Below are 20463 nucleotides of genomic sequence, written 5' to 3'. Positions count from 1 at the left end.
TGGCTGACCCGGCGTTCGTGAAACACTTATCGCCCTTGGCCATCCGCGGAACTGCCTATCTCTGTCTGCGGCGTCTGGGGCTGAGTGTACCCCAACCCGCTGCCCCGAGCTGTGCACGGCTGACGCTGCATTCACGGCTCCCTGTACCGGGTCCTACGTCAATGCCGGTGAGTCGGCCGGCGGGAGAGTCGGCGCCGGTCGCCGGCGGCCCGCCGACACCCGACCGGCGCCCGTAACCGGAGCCGCGCCGGGCCATCGCACAAGGTCGCCGGCAGGTCACGTGCGCCAGCCGCCGCCGGCTGTCCAACGGGGAGGGGACGTCTCGGCTCAGCACCGGGTTTAACGGTGTCAGGTCTGACCATTGTGATTGATGGTTTGATACCTGCACTTTCGGTGGGCATTGAGTTACAATATTTTTTGTTTGTAAGGAATGCGCAACAAACGCGCCCGAAAAAAGTCGATGCTAAGAATGACAACGTAGATGGCAAGATTGCCGATTTAGCAATGAACTAGGTATTTATGACGATTGTCACCCAAAGCCGCATCCTGCCCAACCGGCAGGCAGCAGGTGTTCGGTGTTCAGATTGATCCTTCAGTGTCGGAGGCGCCTTGAGCTCAAGCCGCAGTTCCAGAGCCGTGCCGCCGTGTCGGGCTGTATCGACAGCCCGGGGCGGAGCTGCCGTCCGCTCGCCGGCCCGGCTGCCTGCACCACCTGTTGCCACCCCGACCCGCGGGCCGCGGCGGCCGGCTCGGTCCCCTCCCCACGGGCCGGCGCGGCCCCACCGGCCGGCCAGTCACGCGCAACAAGGGCACCTGCCCGCGGCGACGGCGGCGGACCGGCGCGAGACGAGAGGGTTGGCCGAAAAAGCGTAAACAAGGTGGTGCGTATTCCGCGGAGGTGCGGGTGCCGGCTGACGGGCGGCGTGTGCGTGTGCGTGCGGGCAGTGGGCTGAATCCCGGGCCGGCGCGCGGGCGGACGGTGCGGGTACGGGCGCCGATCCGGACACGTCCGGACAATGGGGGCGCCAGCAGGACAGGCCGGTACGGGCCGCTCAGCTGCCGGCCGTGGGGTTTACCGAGCGGAAAACCGAGCCGAGCCTCCCGGGTCGGTCCTTCTCCGTAATTACTGACCGCCGGACTGAGAGGTGCGGCTACAGGTGCTGGCTGGCGCCCGGCATTAATTATCCAAAGCAACCGACATGCCTCCGTTTGTTACCGAATGCATAGTTATGAGAACAATGCCTTTATCTGTCCCTTTTTATCATCCCAAAAACAATACTATTGATCCATGCCATGGCTCGGGCGCCTCTAAAAGGTTAAACTCAGACAACATCGCCATCGTTCTTAAAAAGAATCGCAAAAATCAGCATTGCCATCGTCCTCGCAGTGTCTTTCAGCGCCCCATGACCTTTCGATATTTAATTCCATTACGGATAGTTACCGGATGACTGAAAACGAATTTCGTGAGACCGCCACGTAGGTCAACGTGAACAGGATGTAACACATCGGCGGTGGCCTGATGACTATTTCCCATCCTGTCCAATACCTGCAGGGTCCCTTCCTTGGGGGACGGGGACAGGGGGTAGCAGATAGATGAACCCCCAGGTAGCAGGTAGCTTAGACAGTAGCTCCCAGCCTGGGGCCATCGGAGTCTGTCCGAGAGGGGTGGGCGGATGGCGGAGGCAGACGGCCCACCTGCCGGGGGCGGCCCCCTCCCAGCGCGTCGGTATGTGACCGGCAGGGACAGGCCGCCGGCGGGTCAGTCCGGACTCCGGAGTGACATTGGCGGCCCATCAGCGGACCCATCTCGGACGGAGGATGACCCACCCGCTCCGGAGATAGTATGCCGAGCCGAAAACAGGCCCGCCGCGGGCCGGCAGCCCATTCAGCCGGCAATAGTGGCGGGCAGGGACGACCCTTTGTCGCGCCAATCGGCCGTCCCGTCCCGAACTGTTCGGGAAAGGGGGAACGGACCGCCCCTTCGAGCCCTGGTATGGTGCTCAGGCTGGGTAATGGGTAATGAACGTTGGAATGAGGCGCGTATCCAGGGACTGCTGGAGGTAAGGTCACCCAATATCGATGTGACGACCAGGAGCGCCTTGACAGTTCATTTTTTTAATTTTTTCAAACCTGATGCCTACTAATCAGCTTCAGGGAGACTTTTGGACGAGGTTTGAGTCCAAATATTTTGTCTTCAGAAACTCAAGAAGAAAAGAAAGCAACGGTACTATGATTTATTTTGTCTATCGCGTGCTCTTTGGCGGTTAGATCTGTAGCCGATGTGTTGCGATTCCAGCCTCTCCACCGGGAGTAGTTGTTTATCCACCTCCTTCCCTTCCCTCTGCACCTGACAGTTCACACGGGCAGCTGCTCCACAGGTGATCATCAGCGCTGAGCACATCCCCGTGACACGCAACGCGGCATGTAATGAATTATCCTCTTCAATAGATAGATAAAAAATAACAAAACACAACATACGAGAGGTAGGTATGCAAAATGTAACAAAATAATGACAAAAACAGGCTCTTAGATCAGTTTGTGTGAGCATTACACACCAAGACATATTTAAGTGACCTGACTTGTCTCACCGTCTGCAGCAGTGACTGGACCTATCCGACCACCTGCAACAGTGACCTGACCTATCTGCAGCGCCGACCTGACCTGTCCCACCGTCTACAGTAGTGACCCGACCTCTCCCACTGCCTGCAGCATTGACCTGACCTACCCCACCGCTGCACCGACGGACCCGCACCGCCGCCGCCGCCGCCCATCGATTAGTAGACGGTCCACGGTTGGCGGGTCGTGATGGGGCGTGACACCGCCTCTCTCAGAGGGCGATGGGAACGATGGGGGCGATCCGGTACAGGCCAATCGCGGGGGACTTTGTGCAGCGGCGAAACGGCCGACCTTCTCGTGCAGACGGCACAATCATTTACTGCAAGGCTAATTGACATTCACATGACCGAAGGTTCACCAGGGATTCCATTTCACATGAAACATATATATTCGCACTGACATTTGCAGAACGGGAAATAATGAATAATATGCAAGTGAAACCAAACGGTCTAAATCAATCCAATTCATCAGCTTTGATGACGTGAACTTTGGAAGCAACTACCGTCATTTCAATCTTGATAGCCATTACTTATCGTGCCCTTTTATTCCTTTCTTCCTGTTAGTGATGTAAGATCGTGCATTCATTCAATGCATATGGTAGCAATGTCTGTGGATACTTGATGGCGATCTGGGAATCTGAAAAAGAAAACCATAAGAGACAATTATATATAGTACTCGGTGCATAAAAAGTATAGAAAAAAAAAAACGTAACGTAAAAACGTAAACGGCATAAGCCTAAACGAAAAGCTGACGTTCTTTTGCATGTTCCATGGCCAAAGCACAATACGTCGGACGCCGTGTTTCAAAGGTCGGGAGAGTGGACACCATGCGTCAAAAGTCGGGATAGCAGTCGAGTCAGGACGGCTCGTCCCGCCACCTGTGCAGGTGCCGGCCGCAGCGGCAGCGTGTCTGGCTCGCCGGCGCCGGCTGCCACGCCGGCACCAATTAGCGGCCGTGCAGAGGATTGGATGTTCCTGATTGGACGGCGTGCAGAGTGGACGGCACGCGTCGGGAGTGACGCGGTCTCTGCTCCCACGCTGCAGCGAGCGGCGACTGAGTTCTGACGTAGGAGTCCGTGGTTGAGGCAGATGGGACAGGAGACACGGACGACCTAGACAGTTGGTAGTCGGTATATGGGACAATGGACATAGGACAGTCGGGAGTCGGGCCAGAATAGACACAGACAGTCTGGGGTCGCCCGCGGCATATGTAGGTATATGAGACACAGAAGTCGGGACAGACTGGACCACAGACGGGAGATAGTTGAGTAGTCGCAGCGAAAAAACTTCGTATACCGATCTGTTGAGACGGACGCCAGGTCAGACAGAAGACCGAGACGGGCTGATAAGGCGACAGAGCTGCCTTGAATGGCCAGGACACGCTCCCCCCACCCTTTCATCAATTGGTTAACCCCTTCGGCTGGGCATTTGCACCGCAAACGTTGCAGACTCGAGTCTCTCCCTGTGTAAATAAAGCTCGGCTTTATCAAGACCATGACAAGGCATTTCCCAGCCGGGTTTTCTCGGACCGTTTCACGGGTCGGTCGGCTGTGGTATAGTCCCTCCCAGCCCGTCGGCTGTGGTATGGCCCTCCCAGCCCGCCAGCTGTGATACGGTACCCCCAGAGCCGGGGATCACCGGCCGCTGAGTCGGCAGCGATGACCGACCGCGGGGTTCCCTGCAGTCCGCCGCCCGCGGGGACACCGCTGCGGGCGCTGGCGGACTTCCCAGGAAACGATGCACGTCACGATGAGGGCACAGTCCCTGCTACGGCCCACGGCAAGGAATCCAACCTTTACACAGAGCATCAACTCGGGCAAATGTATCGGAATTCTGATGGAATACCGTCAGCCATTGAGACAAATTTAAAATGACTACGTACCTATTTATTCCCTCTTGCCAGGAGCTGCAGCGTAACTGTAAGGTCCGATTGATTTGTCAGGATGCTAGGGAAACAGCACGCACAAGGCACAATGGAGCATCTACCTAATACCCAATTGTGTGCCACTGATGCCTTTTCAGTTCGCCATTAGGCGCTCGACAGGTGTAATTACGTGCAGTAGCTCGGCCCTTGTTCCAGGGAAGCTAATTATGCACCTGGACGTAATTTATATCATCCGCATAATAAACAGCTTGCCCGCTGCCTCGAAAAGGCTAATGTGGTCCAGTGGGAATGATATTAGAAAATTTTGCTGCAGACTGGGGCCTAGGGCAATAGGTGGACAAAGTTTAAAGACCTTACATCAGGTGCATAGTTTTTTCTTCTCTTAGCTATTATTCTAAAAAAAAAAGTCGAGATGCGGTAGCTACTGACTCCCGCCCGGTCCGTTCGGGCTGATGTCAGCTGAATGGGACCAGCAAGCAGTAAAATACTGTAAAAGCCGAGCTCGGTGGATCTTATACGACAAACATCATGCCACGGCGGGTCAGGACGGCTGACGGACCACCGCCGTCCGGTCTGGTCCCCATCCCTGGGTCTATGGTCCCGGTCCCCGGTCCGTCACGGACGTCGGACATGGCGGTCTGCCCGGCCGGGGGACCGTGGCGCCGGCAGCGACAGGCCGGGGCCGGGGGCGGGGGCGGCCGGGCCGCAGGTAATTACGGCGCTGGAACTAACGGGCCACGGCATGCAACGCAGCGCGGCGCACCAATCGATGGCGCTCACGGGCGCCAGGTCCGCCGCCGCCGTCCCACCAGCGCGCCACGATTGGGGCCGCCACCCTACCCGTGCGTCAAGCTTGCCGCTACGATTCGATTAGTACGGTGCTTAGCTGAATTGCGGTATATTATTGGCAGTGCACACATCAGTGCTATTGGAAGGTCCTACTGACACATTTAAGAGCATAATTTAGCTGAAGTGAAAGTGTATGTAAGTACAGTTGTACAAAAAATAAAAAGTCATATTAAAAATGAGGTCCCGAGTCAGTGCATTTTTTATATGAAGCTGGCTTCCGATTCTACTGATATTGATATGATAAGGTTACACACTTGCACAGCTTATGCAGATTAATGTTTACACTTTACTGAAATATTAACCCTCGCATGTGTGCGGCGTTTGCCAGCTTCTAATGTGTAGGGGGGGGGGGGGGGTCGGTTGGACCCCCCCTTGCCGTTTGGCCCCTGATCGAGCTAGAGCTTCGCGGAAAAAACGAGCGTGTTGCCCGTGACGAGAGGAAGCCGATGATACCCAATTTTAAGGTCCTAGGTCATTGGTTGACCTTCCAGGTCAGGTCAATGACCCAAAGTCGGGAAAATCGGGACCTGTTAGAAAGTCGTAAAGTGTGGCTGCTGAGGGGTTTTTCGGGGTGCTGATCACGAATATCGTGTTAGTTTTGATCACAGATGATGTCTTGAAGCATTTAGACCAGGTCGGGTCAGGTCAGGTCAGGTCAACCAGTAGGCGTCGTGACGGGTATTCGTAGTACGTGTCAACCGCCTCTGACAGCTTCGTAACATGTTACGAAGGCACCAAAACTACTTCGTAAATGTTCAAATGGTTGCTAAATTCGAATTCAGCTCCAAAAACTAGCCTAGAAACATGTACAGCTCGAAAAAGTGAACCGAGGTCACCCGAGGTCACCAAAGGTCAATGACCTGACCTGACCTTCAGGTGACCTTGACACCCACCCTAATGCATGGTAGCAACATCAAATCACATGTTCGAACGTTTGAAACCACGAAAAGCTTGCAAACGCGCGGCTAATGCGAGCCGACATACGCAGAATCGCGATTCCGGCCAAACATGGTCTCGGAAAAGAGGTCACAGGTCAAAGGTCATTTGGGTCAGGGTCATGAAATTTTCAGGGTAGGTGTAAAATTGATCAATGTGAGGGTACTGAAAGTTTCGTCTCGATCGGCCGCTTTTTACGCGAGTTATTCGCGAAAAACCATGAGGGGGGGTCCATCCGACCCCCCTACACATGCGAGGGTTAAAATCCTGCGACACAAAATTCTTGTTGATAAACACAAACAAACTCCCCCTCTCTTTGAGGATTAGGTTGGAATTAAAACTGCGGTTCATTTGTTTGTTTGCTTCAATAAGCTCCGTCGAAATGCCGCATATTGTGGCGATAAGACGGACGCAATTTATGCCCCACGACCGTGGGTTATATCCGTGCCGACTTGACACGCTAGAAAATGTTGTGGCGGTCCCAGAACGTTATGGAACCACTAAATCGGCGGCGGGCCCATTCATTTCGCGGTGTGGTGCAGAGCGTAAGAGCGGGATCGATCGCAGCCGCAGCGACTGGCGACTCCGGCCGCCCGAACCGATAAACGGAGGCCCGGATCCAGACGCACAAAACGAATAAGGAGAAGCCAACCGTTTAAACCACGGCAATTTTGTCTGCCAGATAACATTTTAAAGGATCTTGCTTAACTTGAGATACGATCATTTGAAACTGTTAACATATTTTTTTTATCAAATAGCTAAATTTGATCATCCAGCGGTCCCAGTTGTACCAATGCTAGGCGTATGCAGGCGATTGCGAAACTGTCCCTATTTCATCGTTGATCGTTGGCTGGCGCTGATATGTTACTGGCACCTAACGTTCTAACCAGCTGAATTCCTGCATTGAGGAGGGATAGTGGGTTCGTTAAACCATCTGAATAGAAGTTATCTTCCCCAGCCAGAATGACGAGTGGTTATCAGCGAGTCGGAATCGTTACGGCCCGGGGAGCTGCCGAAATCGAGTTAGTCGCCCGGCCGCCAGCCGGTCGTTAGAGAGAAATCCCAGGGAATGGTGGCGCAGGGACGCGGATTACCAAGTTCCGCGGGATAAATCAAATTGCTCGCAACTATTCCTGGGCGAAATCTAGCTTAATTCGCTCCACATATGAAACTTCAGGACGGCTCTGCTACCTCGGAATAATGCATTGTTGATCTGGACGTCATAATATGCAAAGACAGCTTGGCATACGGGCTTAGCCGGTAAAAATGTGATCGTATCTGATGGATACAAATGTCACTGCCTAAAAGTTACCAACGTTAAAATTGACGGTAAGGTAATCACATTCAGACTGTGATACAGGGACGGGAGTATTCGTCGGGAGCATTCATTGCATGTTTCCAGTTATGATTAACAATGGTGCTCGCTATACTTAAAGAAGGTACTATTTTCAGATTGCGGTAAGTTTTAGGGCACACTGCAAATGCACTTGCCGTAACATTCGATCCAAATAGATAGCCAAATGGTTTGCCCTGTAGAGCATCTCTATTCTATTCATGTCCGTTCTCCAATGTTTATTTATGGGCTATGGCACCTAGGACAAAAAGGATTCACAATCACAATTACAATGCAACAACCATGAAGCGCGGCGAGACTAGCAGTAAAAAGCTGCTGGACCGCAGTCCTTCAGGAAATGGTCCTGGCGTGTGCCTCGGTAGAGGGCCACAGAACGCCTTTGGTTGTCGATGGGCCAGGTCGGACCACCAGAACACCTCTGGGTGCCGGTGGCCCGTCGCCTCGGAAGAGGAGCACAGGACACCTCTGGCTGTCTGTGGTCTGTAGGGCGGTGGCGGCAGGGCGGTGGCGGTAGTGACCACCAAGACACATTTAGTTGCCGATGGGCCAGGGCGGGGGCGGAAGAGGAGCACAGGACACCTCTGGCTGTCCGTGGTCTGCAGGGCGGTGGCGCCCCGCACCCCGTTGCCGGGTGCGCTGCACGCCCCGGCAAGAAGCGGCCGCTGCCGGCTGCACGCGGCCGGGCGGCGCTCCCGGCCTTGGGTGCCGGCCCAACAAAAACAGCGGCAACCGCCGGCCGGATGCAGGTCAAGGCTGCAGTGCGGGGACGGTGCGCCGCGCCGCCGCCGGCCCGGCCCACCGGTGGGTTGGGCAACGGCCCGGTAAAAACGGCCGCCGCCTAATGCAACACCGGGTGACACAACCGGGCGGCGCCGCTTCTTATGGACGCCGCGCGACGATCCTCCGACGTGACGCGCCTGGCACTGCACGACCGCCCACTGTCCACTGCACGACCACCCACTGTGCACTGTACGACCGTTCGCTGTCCACACTGTCCACTGTCAGACTGTCCAGTGTCCACTGCACGACCGTCCACTGTCCACAGTGGGGCTGTCCACTGCACGACCGCCCACTGTCCACTGCACGACCGTTCGGTGTCCACACTGTCCACTGTCAGACTGTCCACTGCACGACCGTCCACTGTCCACTGCATGACCGTCCCACTGCACGACCGGTCACTGTCCACAGTGGGGCCGTCCACTGCACGACCGGCCACTGTCCACACCGTCCAACTGTCAGACGGTCCACTGCACGACCGTCCATAGTCCGCAGTCGGACTGTCCACTGCATGACCGTCCCACTGCACGACCGGCCACTGTCCACACTGTCCAAATGTCAGACCGTCCACTGCACGACCGTTCACTGTCCACAGTGGGGCTGTCCACTGCACGACCGTCCATAGTCCGCAGTCGGACTGTCCACTGCATGACCGTCCGCCGCCCACCGCCCGCCGACTGACTGTCAACCGTCCCACTGTCCACACTATCCAGCTCTACTGTGCGACGGTCCATCGCTCAGTGTCGATCACAGTCCGGCTACCTAATGGACTGCTTCGCAGCCGAGGATTTCCGGCCACTGTCCGAATCGGAATGTCTCATCCTGTGTAGGTACTGCTCATTCAGGGAAATTGTGGATACAATTCTACAACACAGCTTAATGGTTTATGAAAAAGTATGCACAAAAAAGACAGTTACCTACGCAAACTTTACACTCATATGCCTTCTGATAAAAGTGCAATATCAGTGAAATTCTACGCGGCAAGCGCAACTTTCGCTTGGCGTGGTTTAATTCCACTCGCTGCCGCCGCTCAGAGCCGAGCTTTTCCATCCAGCTGCGCCAGCCTTTAGAGCGCGGAGAGAGCGCGGCGGCGCGGCGCTCCGGCTGGAATCTGTCTCCCGGGCACGTCTGGCGCCGCGGCGGCCCGACCTACCCCACGCCGGCCGGCCGTCCGGCGGCACGCGGCCTATTGATTCCCGGCGCGCCGCCGCCGCCGCCGCCGCTGCTGCAACTGGTGAGCGCTCGGCGGCGGCAACAGGTGCCCGTCGACTGGCGGCGGGACGGCCACCTCCTCCGCCGCCGCCCTCGGGCACGCTCCAGAGGCACCGCTCGCCAACCAAGGACAGCGCACTGTGCAGGTGCTGGCGAGGCCTGCACGCCCGTCTCAGACTGCCGGGTCTGCGACAGCGTGACGGATGACAGCCAAAACCGCTGATTCCGGGATCAAGTGACCGCTAGTTTCACTTCAAAGCGACCGGATTAAATATGATTCATTTAAATCAAATAGTTGCATTATCTCATATAATTTGCACTAGAAATGTTATTTCGCATTAAAGACGTCCTTTCGGTATACACCCAACGCGGTCGTCTATATCGAGGCGCCGTATCAAAATCACAACCATCAACACCAGTTGACCAATTTCGACCTATTCACGACAACGGAAGATCCCGCCAAGCGCGACTGGCGATAACGCGACGATGCACACCTACATTAGTCCCAAAATACGTCGCATAAGGTATCTATGCACCTGTATAAGTAGCAGCGTATGAGTGGCGTTCGTCAACCCGGACTGCAAATGATGCGCGTATCTATGGAAACTAACCGTCCATGCCTAGCTGATCCGTCGCGGCCACCACGTCTATACAAAGTGTTGCATTGAATAAAGCAAGTCTATCGCAGGCTAAATGTTTACAAATGCATACATATTTCTACCAATGGGTCTTCTCCCTTGGCTGTTTTTAATGTGTTTTTTTTCCTGGCGAAATCGACTTCTTTGCTCTTTTTGCAAAAAAAAAACTTTTTAAGATGAGCGCAGCGCAGACTTGTAAGAGAACACAGAAAATGAGAATAAAACAATCCCAAATACACAATCGCAACAGGCACGTCACCGCGCTGTTTGAGATGCTGAGCTCTCGACATTGAAAATTACGCTGAGGCCAGTCCTCAGTGCTGGCTATAACGTCGTCTCTGACCGTTCACCGACACACGGGATTGACGATGCTGGTATGCTCACCAGCCCTGTTAAAGTGTATATCCGCAAACGGATACCTATGCTGTGAAGGGGTAAACTGATGGGATTAACTTTGTTCGGAAATACATGCAAAAGATTTAGGACCTGCACACTGCAGCGGTTGCAAAAGCAGATGTACCTATTGTATAAATGATACAATGATGCACACCGTTAATAATAAATGCGAATTAATTTTTATGCTTTGTACTGGCTTTCACACGGAAAAATGCTCACTGCATTTAAACATTATTCGGGGCGATATACGACACAATGATGATGTCAATATTTCCAAGCAAATCATTGTGATGTTCCCTCGCGTGCTATCCTATGCAATATGTCAGCCAAGACGTATATTTTCTGCAAAGTGCAAAGTAATATTAATAATAAGCCCCGTTCAATACCGCATAGAGACTCGTAAAGAAATAGGTAGAGTAAGTAAGGGTAGGGTACCATTCTAGGGGAAATGTGGATACTCAGGCCTCAGCAATTGCAAAAGCTGCCTTGTACTGCCTGAATCGGTGTATAACCATTATCGCCTTGCTCCGGCAAGGACCTCTCATTGCCAAGATATCTCTCTGATATCCTGGTACTTCCCGGATGGCCCGAGTTCCAGCGCTTGGACTTAAACGTTCAAGCCAAACATTGAGGCCGGTGCCGTCCGGCCTAGCCCAACACGGATCCGGGTGTGGGGCTGGGCGCGGGTTCCGCGCCCTGAGAGGTCACCAGCCGGCTCAGCCGCGCCGCACGGTGCACCAGCCGGCGCCGGCCCGTTTAATTAGATGTCAAAGCAATTTGGCTTGCCGGCCGACATAATGAAACGTTCAGATTCATCGGCGGAGCGTGGTTTGAGGCGCGGGCGGGCGGCTCGGCGGGGTGGGGTGCGCGCGCCCGCTGCCAGCGCCGCCTCCTCTATTGATCCCGGAGCAGGGGTCGGCCGCGGCGCCAGTGCCGGCCGCCGCGCGCCGATACGCCCAGTTAAAGCCGCCGGCCGAACGGCCCGGCTCGGTCGACCGACCCACTCCGTTGCTCAGCGCCGCCAGTAAGCACAACAAAGCGGACTCGGGGGGCCGGGACGGCCGGTCCTCGGTGGTCCGCGACCCGCGACAGACGCCAGCGTATGGCGGGACGCGGGAACCAGTACTATACCGACGTCAGCGCTCGGCAAACATGTCTCAAGCATCTAATGTCTTTTTCCGGTGCGAAATCAATGCCCGTAGTCAAATAAAAACATAGTTTTCGAATTTTACAAACACGACTAAGAGCTGACTCGGTGTGCGTATGGAATTTGACTTTTATTTGTTATTTAAATTAAATAAAGAAAGCTTGATGTCAAATCGTTAAAACCTTATCAATTGACTCCGTCTTAGTTTTCCTCAATGAAACACAAAACCCTTCGAAAGATTTGCTATAGAAAATGCACCATCCAACAGCTAAGTGCCGTTGCATATCAGCGTTCAGCCTGAACAATCACATTACCGGACAGCCATCTCGCAGTTCGACTGTGCCGCGCTCGCCCGGTTCCGAATCGACCGTCCGCCCGCCGCCCGCGCCGCGATAGGCCTGCCGCCGTTTTTTCAGTCGGTGCGCTGCGGGTCAGTCTACCGGTCCAGGCGTCCTTCGGCCCGCCATCTAGGATCCTGAAATAGAATCTGGCTGATGCTGTGCCGCAATACGCGACGGCCGCTCGCTGCGAGCGCGGCGGCGGCGGCGGCGACAGGGGATAACACTGCGGAGTGCGGAGATGCGACACCACCGGCCTTACGAGGTGGACATATTGCTTCAATGTTCAAATTTCTTAATCAGCTTCAATAGCTTTCGCTGGAAATATGCATAAGCATTACCAACGGGCAACGGCAAGAGAAAATGCAGTAGCATGCACCTACCGGATCCTTGCTTTTCTCTAACATATGCGAGGCTCGATGAACGTCTCGGTATGTTGTTGTTTTATCGGGCATTCTGGAGACAAGAATGAGGCTCCATTTACTAAATCGCCGTTCTTTCTCGAGGAGACAGCAGATAGAGGGTGACTATTCCCCACGACAGAGGCCGCAGAAAGCAGGCTGACGGAGCGGGCCGCGACTGCAGCGCAGCTCTGAATCGGCGCGTCTCCGTCTCACACGTCTCCATGACGGCAACCACAGCAGACTGCAGTCTTTTAGACCCAGCTGCAGTCTGGAGGAGACGGCTACATAGTCTTTTGGCTCTGGCTGCAGTGTAGTGGAGTTGGATGCAGTCGCTAGCCAGCCCATGTGCTGGTACAGCTGGCTGTAGCGCCGGTAGTGAGCGGCCGGGTGTAGGGCCGCCGACTGTCTCCGCGGAGAGGCTGGACGGAGCCCGGTCGGTCGGCCGGCCGCCGAGGCAGCGGAGCCGGCCGTTTAGCGTGGCCGGTCGTGCGTCAGAGCTGCGTGCCGCGGCCGATAGGCCGGGCCAGCCGCCTCCTCTCCCTACACGGTGCGCCGCCGCCGCCGCCGCCGCCGCCCTGACCCCGTTTGGAGCCGGCGACGCCAGCGGCGCCAGCCAGCCCCTCCCTCCCTCCCACTCCTCTCAGCCCCTCTCTCTCCAAATGGACGCTGCAGTGGATCGCAGACGAGAAGGGAGATAGCGTGCTTTGGAGAAGGCCCCGACGTTTATGAAGTTTTGGGCTACATATAGCGCTACAAGATTATCACAATCAATAATGCGATGACGACTACGGGACGAAAAAAGGAAACCTAAAACCAGAACGTAAATAGTTTTTTACGACTTCTTAGGCTAGAATAACGATCTGACCAAAATAAAAAACAATAAGTGCCAAATAACTAAGCATTGCTTATTTCAAGTGATGAAACAACAATAAATAAATAAATGAATAAATAAATAAATAAATAAATAAATAAATAAATAAATAAATTCATTAGTAAAATTAGTAAATGCTTCCTTGTTAAAACGATCGTATATTATTTCACGAGAAGATGAACGGAAAAAGCAATAAAACAATTACATTTTTCATTTCTTCGTTACGGGATAACTGATAAGGATGCAGACAACACGTGAAAAAATACAGGGATGAAATCGGAGTCACTGAAAGGGTAAAAATAAAAACGGAGGAAGAAAGAATACGCAAAGCAATGGATGCAGAAGATTACTCAACCTTCAACTGACAGAAAACAAGCTTCTTTTCTCATCAAAACATGTGTCATTTGTCAATACTACGATACGTATTCATACTTGTATCGATATTATCCATCTATTCGAAGAATGACTTCTTCTCAGTGAATCAATTCCTCCATAGTCGCTCTTTTCAAGGTGAAAGCATAAAGGCAGTACCAAAGTAGCTACTGACGTATCACACACAGGATTATTAGCGTGGCATATAATAATTAGCGTGGGAGTAGGTATATGACATAATTGCTGTGAGGGGTGCGTGGCTCAATGGCTCATTGCGTTGGAACAACTTGTTGTGCCGTGCTGATCACTATTACAACAGGAAAGTGCCCACATGAAAAGTGGCAAAGGCCTATAATGTGCGCATGCCTAACACGGTTATCGACGGACGACGAGCTCCGTTTAGCGTCATTTCCCGCCTGCCAGCCGATCAGTCGAGTGCCGACGTCCCATTCTGTCAGATCGCCTCCCCTTCCCACGGCGACACGGTGCACCCCTCCCCACCGGCACTTTACCGCCCAGTGACCCACTCCCGGGCCGTCACATTGCAGGCCGGCCGGCCGGCATGCGGCCCACGTCGGCCGGCGCTCAGTGCAGCGCTGCCGCTGCCGCCGCGCCGCTGCGCTGAGCGCCGGCCGCCGGCCTACCCCACCACGTTCGTCGTTGGGCGCGGCGCTGCGATGTTGCATGCCAGCCGGCGATATAGGGGCGGCGAGTGGCCGGCACGGGCGGCGCGCCGATGGTCGCCGGCACGTCAGCCGCCCCCGCCGCCCCCGCCCAGACAGGTGTCGCCGCCGGGCAAATGTCACCTGCAGCGGCGACGACAGGAAATAAGCTGATTGGATTGATCCGAGGTGCCAACAAAAAAGCTTAATGTCCGGCTCTGCATAAGTCAACGTGCAACCCTGACAAATGGACAGGTGATTACGGCGGTTGGTGCGGTGCAGTGCTGGACAGTGGACACTGGACACTGCTGCCAGGTCGGGCTTTGTATGGCGTCGGCAGAGGTGTCAGGTGTTGCATGGCAATCGTGCGCCACCCCGCCGCTGTCTCTACTCCTGATCCCCAAACTCTCAGTCCCTGTCGACTGCTCCTGCCCGCCCGGTGTCGGCGCCCTCTGTGCCGTGTGACAACTCCATCCCAGCCCCGGGCCGGCGCGGCCGGGCGGCCGGCCGCTGAGAAAGGCCGGGGTAAACGACCGCATTACGCACAGCCCTTCAGCGCCGCACCACTCACGCACAACCGGGTCATGAGGCATGACGTCACGGCGTGGTGGCAGCGGCCGCCAGGGGTCCGGAGACGCTCCGCCGCCTGCGTCAGCCTCCCTCTCTCTGCCTCCTTCCCTCCCTCGCCTCCCTTCACACCGCTCTCTGCTGGTTTCGTTACCCTTTCTCCCCAGCCCTGCACTCCTCTCCGCTCCTCTGCCTCCGTCGACCGTCACTCTGCCTTACCCACTGACACTCCATCTCTCCTATGCTCTCTTTCTTCTCTCTCTCTCTCTCTCTCTCTCTCTCTCTCTCTCTCTCTCTCTCTCTCTCTCTCTCTCTCTCTCTCTCTCTCTCTCTCTCTCTCTCTCTCTCTCTTATCATCGCTATCTCCCACTGTCATCTTTCGCTCCCAATACGTGCCCCCGCCGGCCGCCTCTCGGGTCGTTCAGTTTACTGCTGATCTGAGCTCTCGCTCGACGACCATCCAATTTTCTATTCCTCCGCAGTCTCCGTCACCAGTCTTACCTCCTCCAGCGAGGCACACATCTCCCGTCTCCGTCTGGCATCTGCCAGCTGGTCTGGCCGTCTGCATACATCTCGTAGCGTTGCCAGTTTTTGTCGCGTCTCCTTCGTCCCCAGCTCTGCACGTCGGCAGTTGCATGTTCACCAGAAGCCCAGTTCAGATTAAATGGTGCCAGTCAATGCGCCAGCAGGATCTTCATATCATGGCCCCACTAAAGGGAGGGGCTGTCCCAGATTTGTGGATGACTGATCGCCCATATCATCTGGGTCACATTCAGGTGCGCGGCCATCTTCATACTTTCGCCAAGGGTGAAAGCCAGGGGCATATTTCATGAAATAAGATGCTGAGTAGACGCAGGTGTTTGGAAAGGGACATGTCTTGCACAGTAATTGGGAATGTTTATTTGCCGAAGCTATTTCCGCATTTTGTGAGCTTGAGACGAGTTCAACGGTGAAATTCCTGTTGTAACGAAAGTTTTGCATGTTATAACACTCTGACGGTTCGTTGTCCCTCTGTCCACAGAACTCGGTGAGGCACAACCTGTCGCTGCACACGCGCTTCGTCAAGGTGCAAAACGAGGGCACCGGCAAGTCCTCCTGGTGGACCATCAACCCGGACGCCAAGACGGGCAAGAGCTCGCGGCGCCGCTCGCCGCTGGACCCATCGAAGGCGGGCGGCCGGAAGCGGGGCCGCGCCAAGAAGCGCTCCGACTCGGCCGGCGAGGGAGCCGACGGCGGCGCGGCGCTCGGATCCCCGCCCGAGGCCGCCTTCCTCGACCCGCAGACCATGCTGTACAGGACGGCGGCCGGCTGCGAGCGGCTGTCACCGGGGCCGCTCGGCTGGCCCGGTCCCACCTACCCCGGCCGACCGCCGTACACGCCCGACCAGGTCGGCTACCAGCCCGACAGAAACGGCTACCACCCGGACCGAAACGGCTACCACCCGGACAGAAACGGTTTCCATCCAGAAAGAAATGGTTTCCATCCAGACAGGAATGGCTTTCATCCCGACCGAAACGGTTTCCATCCTGACCGAAACGGTTTCCATTCCGACCGAAACGGCTACACTCCGCAGAACGGCGGCTACCTGCCGGAGCGTAACGGCTACCTGGCGGCCGAGTATCAGCAGCAGCAGCAGGAGCGCGCTGCCGAGTTCAGCCGCGTGGAGCCGGGCCGGCCGGCGGAGCAGGTGGCCGGTGCCGAGCAGGGCCTGCCGCCGCCCTACCACAATATCGCCACCTCCGGCTACGGCCTCTACTGCGGCGGCGGCGCGGCCCCCTTCGCCGCCGACATGCGCCGGCCGCCCGGTCTGATGGTCGGCAATGGCGGAATGCCCGCGCAGGACGTCGAACAGCACACCGGCTACAACGGCATTCAGGTGAGGACGGTGCCCGGCGTCCGGCGCCGAGCCACCCGTATACAGTTAACGATTAGCGACATTGGTTTGAGCATACTCCCAAACGCACGTTTCTTTTTGTACTGAAAGAATTTCTGTTCAAGCGCTCAGTCAAAGTAAATTCGTGCTGTCCATTACCGTATCGTTTGGCGTTTCCACCTCTGTGCACTGTGCCGTCGGTCCGGTGTGTTCACTCCGCTCTGTGTCTGTGTGTGTTCAGCAGGTGGCCTCGCCGCCGGTGGGCTCGTGTCCCATGTCCCCGGGCAGCGCGGCGGCCGCCGGCGAGGGCCCGTACCCGGCGCCGGCGGCCGGCGGCCGGCCGCCCTACGTGCCCTCGCCGTCGGCGGCGCCGTACGGTGCCTTCGTGTCGGCGGCGCCCGAGCGGCGGCCGGCCAGCGCCGACTCGGAGCCCCAGGAGCAGACGCCCTCGCAGCTGATGGGCAGCGTGATGGGCGCCCTGCAGCCGGACCCGGCGCTCAGCGGACTCGAGCTGGACGCCTTCCAGGGCGGCTTCGTCTGCGACGTGGACAACATCATCAACGAGGAGCTGAGCAGGGACGGCCAGCTGGACTTTGCCTTCAGCCAGGCGGCGGCGGCGGGCGGCCAGCAGCGGCTGGCGCCGGGGCGCGCCGGCAGCGAGACCCGGCTGCCGCCCTCCACAGGCCTCACACCGCGCTGGCACCAGCTCAACGCCTCCCTGTAGACCGCTGGGTGACGCCGGTGAGTACCGAGTATCGACAGGATCCACTGGGCCACTGTGGAGCTGGGAAACGCCTGTAGGTACTGAGTACTGACAAGATCCAATGGCCCATATATGTTGAGCTGGGGAACACCGACTAGTGCTGAGTACTGACATAATTCACTGGTCTTTTAGGGCTGAACAGCTCCGATGAGTGTCGAAACCAAGTTCACTTCAACTCTGTCTATCCCCCCCCCCCCACTCTTGTATGACGATTATAAACTGGCGACAAAACAGCCATTTGCCGCCATAATAGCTGTAGTCATTATGTTCCTAGACGTAAACGTCCTTGCTGAAAATGCATTGGTCTAACGTAAAGCACAAGCTAGTTATTAGCTTGTCATTTGGCCTGATGTACGGCTGCAATAACAGAACTCACTTGCAGTGATGATTAATTGCAGCACCTATCGCTCAGAAGCTAATTGCAGTTCGATGTCATTTGACCTGCGTCAGATCAATCGCCATGATGAGCGTTTTTATTAAAACAACTACTGAAAGGCAATGGAAATTTGACATCGCGTAGAATTGAGATGCAGCTCTTATGCCTATGAACACCAGCTGCTATTTCCACTTGCTTCAGTTTGGTTCGACTTTTCCAAAGAAAGCGTCTCATCAGAACCACCAGACGAATGCTCATACAAACAATGATTTTAAAATTTCTTCAAAAGTATACCTATTCCCGTCCTCTACTCTTCTTGCAATGATGATACGCTGCGCTGTAAAGACTGCTGTAATGATACCGGAATATTCGTAAATGCAACTTGTAAATATGTTAATGAAAACGCGCGCAGCCCAAGAACGTGTAACCACTTGTAGCGAATTCACAAAGCAAAACGATAACCATATCCATTGTGACACTGAGTCAGGGGAGGCCAGCATCTGGCTATAGTTATCACCCACTTAGCCCGATCCGGGTTAAGGTGGCAAGCCCTGAGGAAGTGGGAGAGCGACCGCCGGTCCTAGTCGAGGTCCCACTCGCCCGGCGCACTCTTGAAAGACTGGGGAGGAAGGCTGCCAGACAATAGGTCCCAACAGCTCAACCTTCTCCTGATGAGCTGGGGGAACGAGGAGGAACGGAGGCTATTGGTCCTGCCCACCCGATCCACTCCTGAGGAGCCGAAGAGGAGGCCATCGCTCGGGCCGGCCGTTCCGGCTCGGCTCGGCTCGGCTCGGCTCGGCTCGGCTCGGCTCGGCTCGGCTCGGCTCGGCCGCTCGGACCAATCTCCAGCGCGAGCAGCGCCCGATGGCCGCTCGTCGGCCCCATTCGTCGTGCAGCTCTCTCTCCGTGTCCCTGCCCGGCCGGCGGTATTTTCCGCCGGGCCGCCGGCTCGGCTGTCCGGCCGGCTCGTTCGCCGCCAGTTTGCCTCGGTATTGCCAATAAAACGTCGGCCCGTCTCCCCCGGAGTCTACGTGAGACGCTAAAAACGAGCGTCGGCGGGCCCAAACGGTCGGCCGCAGCGCCGCCGGCGCGTGCCCATCAGCCGCCTGCGCCGCAGCTGCGCCAGCTCAGCCCAGTAACGACAGCCCAGGGAGGCGGCGCCCGCCCGGGGACCAAACAGCCCGGCAGGGCTGCGCCAGCTCAGTGCGCTAAAACAGCTCCCGAGGCCCAGCCATCCGAGCTGGAGAGGCTGTACCATCTCTGAGCGCCTCCTTCAGCCAGGAGAGAGAAAAGGGCACGCCAGGGGATCTCCTGAACATTCCAATTATCATGAAGACGGACGACTGATGCTCCATGTTTGCCCAATGCCCATGGACGTACTGGATGGGTAATGCGACACAAAATAGCGTCTCATCTTTTCATCCAGGCGTAGCTGGGCAAATGGCAAGCGGTACAAAGGCAGGCAGCATTGCTAAAACGTCAATCATTTGTTTCGTTCCGTGATAGCATACCAAGGGCGGCTTGGACGATAGGCCACCAGCGAGAACCAGTGTCTTCACCGCACGGTGGATGGAATGAGTTCAACAACACTGATTGCCAAAGCTGCTGTCAGCTACTCAAGCACTGTCAAATGAGGACAAGAGGGCATATGTGCGCAGTGTGCATGCAGAATCCCGACCGAAATTCAGCGATTGGTGCAAGCATCGGGTTCAGCGCCAGAGCTCGTTCAGCCGGCAGCCCCCACCCCACCATTCACCAGTTCTATCCTGAACTCGTGGAAAAGTTAGCGAGATACGCACGGTCCATTCTGACATCTAGTGTTTAGTTTGGCCTGAAATTGGCCATCACGGCGGCTCCTCTGAGGCGCTCCGGTCGGCGAGGAGCGCGGCCGACCGCTCTCTGCCGGGGATTTCAGCTGTCGAAGCGCCGACCCAATCGTCGGCCGGGCCACCGTCGGCCCCTATATTGGAGCGGCTTTTTGCCGGCCGGGCGCGGCCGAGTCGGCGCTGTGCCGTGGTCGCGACGTGACCCCGCCCCGGGCCGGCGGCGGCGGCGGCAGCGGCACGCGGCGGCCCGGCCGTATTGATTCCGGCTCGGTGGCAGCGGCGGCCCGATCGCTGCGCCGGCACCCACCCCGATCACTTCACGCCCACCGAGCGGCGCGCCAGTTCACACAGCGCCCACACCCGTCATTGCATGGTCCGGACGTGGGCGATGATCGCCCCAGGACCGCGGTACGCGGGCGATGATCACCCCAGGACCGCGGAACGCGGGCGATGATCGCACAACACCCGTAATCCGATGATCGCCCCAGGATCGCAGACCACGAGCAATGATCGCATAAGAGCCGTAATCCGCGGACGATGATCATCCCAGAACACAAACCGTGAGCGATAAACGCCTAAGGACCATATACTTCGGGTGATTG

At 56.2% G+C, this 20463-nt stretch overlaps 2 protein-coding genes across 10 annotated transcripts in view; one reads left to right on the top strand and one right to left on the bottom strand.

Annotated features, from left to right (window-relative positions):
* The window catches only part of LOC122380923 (WD repeat-containing protein 5-like), a 34503-nt gene that overhangs the window by 1939 nt on the left and 12101 nt on the right, over positions 1-20463 (bottom strand). For 7 of the 9 annotated variants that reach the window (XM_043364552.1, XM_043364550.1, XM_043364549.1 and 4 more), the window contains exon 5: positions 2221-3252. The exons of the other annotated variants lie outside the window; for them this stretch is intronic. The gene's annotated coding sequence lies outside the window, so the exon portion shown is untranslated. Of the gene's footprint in view, positions 1-2220; positions 3253-20463 lie in introns of those variants that run through there. 9 annotated transcript variants of the gene reach the window in all.
* Positions 1-20463, top strand: part of LOC122380921 (forkhead box protein O6-like) — a 33201-nt gene that overhangs the window by 6558 nt on the left and 6180 nt on the right. The window contains exons 2-3 of the mRNA XM_043364537.1: positions 16045-16899; positions 17138-17637. Coding sequence (XP_043220472.1) covers positions 16045-16899; positions 17138-17620 — 1338 coding nt within the window. The 3' untranslated portion in view covers positions 17621-17637. The remainder of the gene's footprint in view (positions 1-16044; positions 16900-17137; positions 17638-20463) is intronic.

The sequence above is a fragment of the Amphibalanus amphitrite genome, unplaced genomic scaffold (genome assembly GCF_019059575.1).
Source record: "Amphibalanus amphitrite isolate SeventyFive unplaced genomic scaffold, NRLGWU_Aamphi_draft 000109F_arrow, whole genome shotgun sequence".
Classification (NCBI taxonomy): domain Eukaryota; kingdom Metazoa; phylum Arthropoda; class Thecostraca; order Balanomorpha; family Balanidae; genus Amphibalanus; species Amphibalanus amphitrite.
This window is presented reverse-complemented; position numbering and strand designations above follow the sequence as displayed.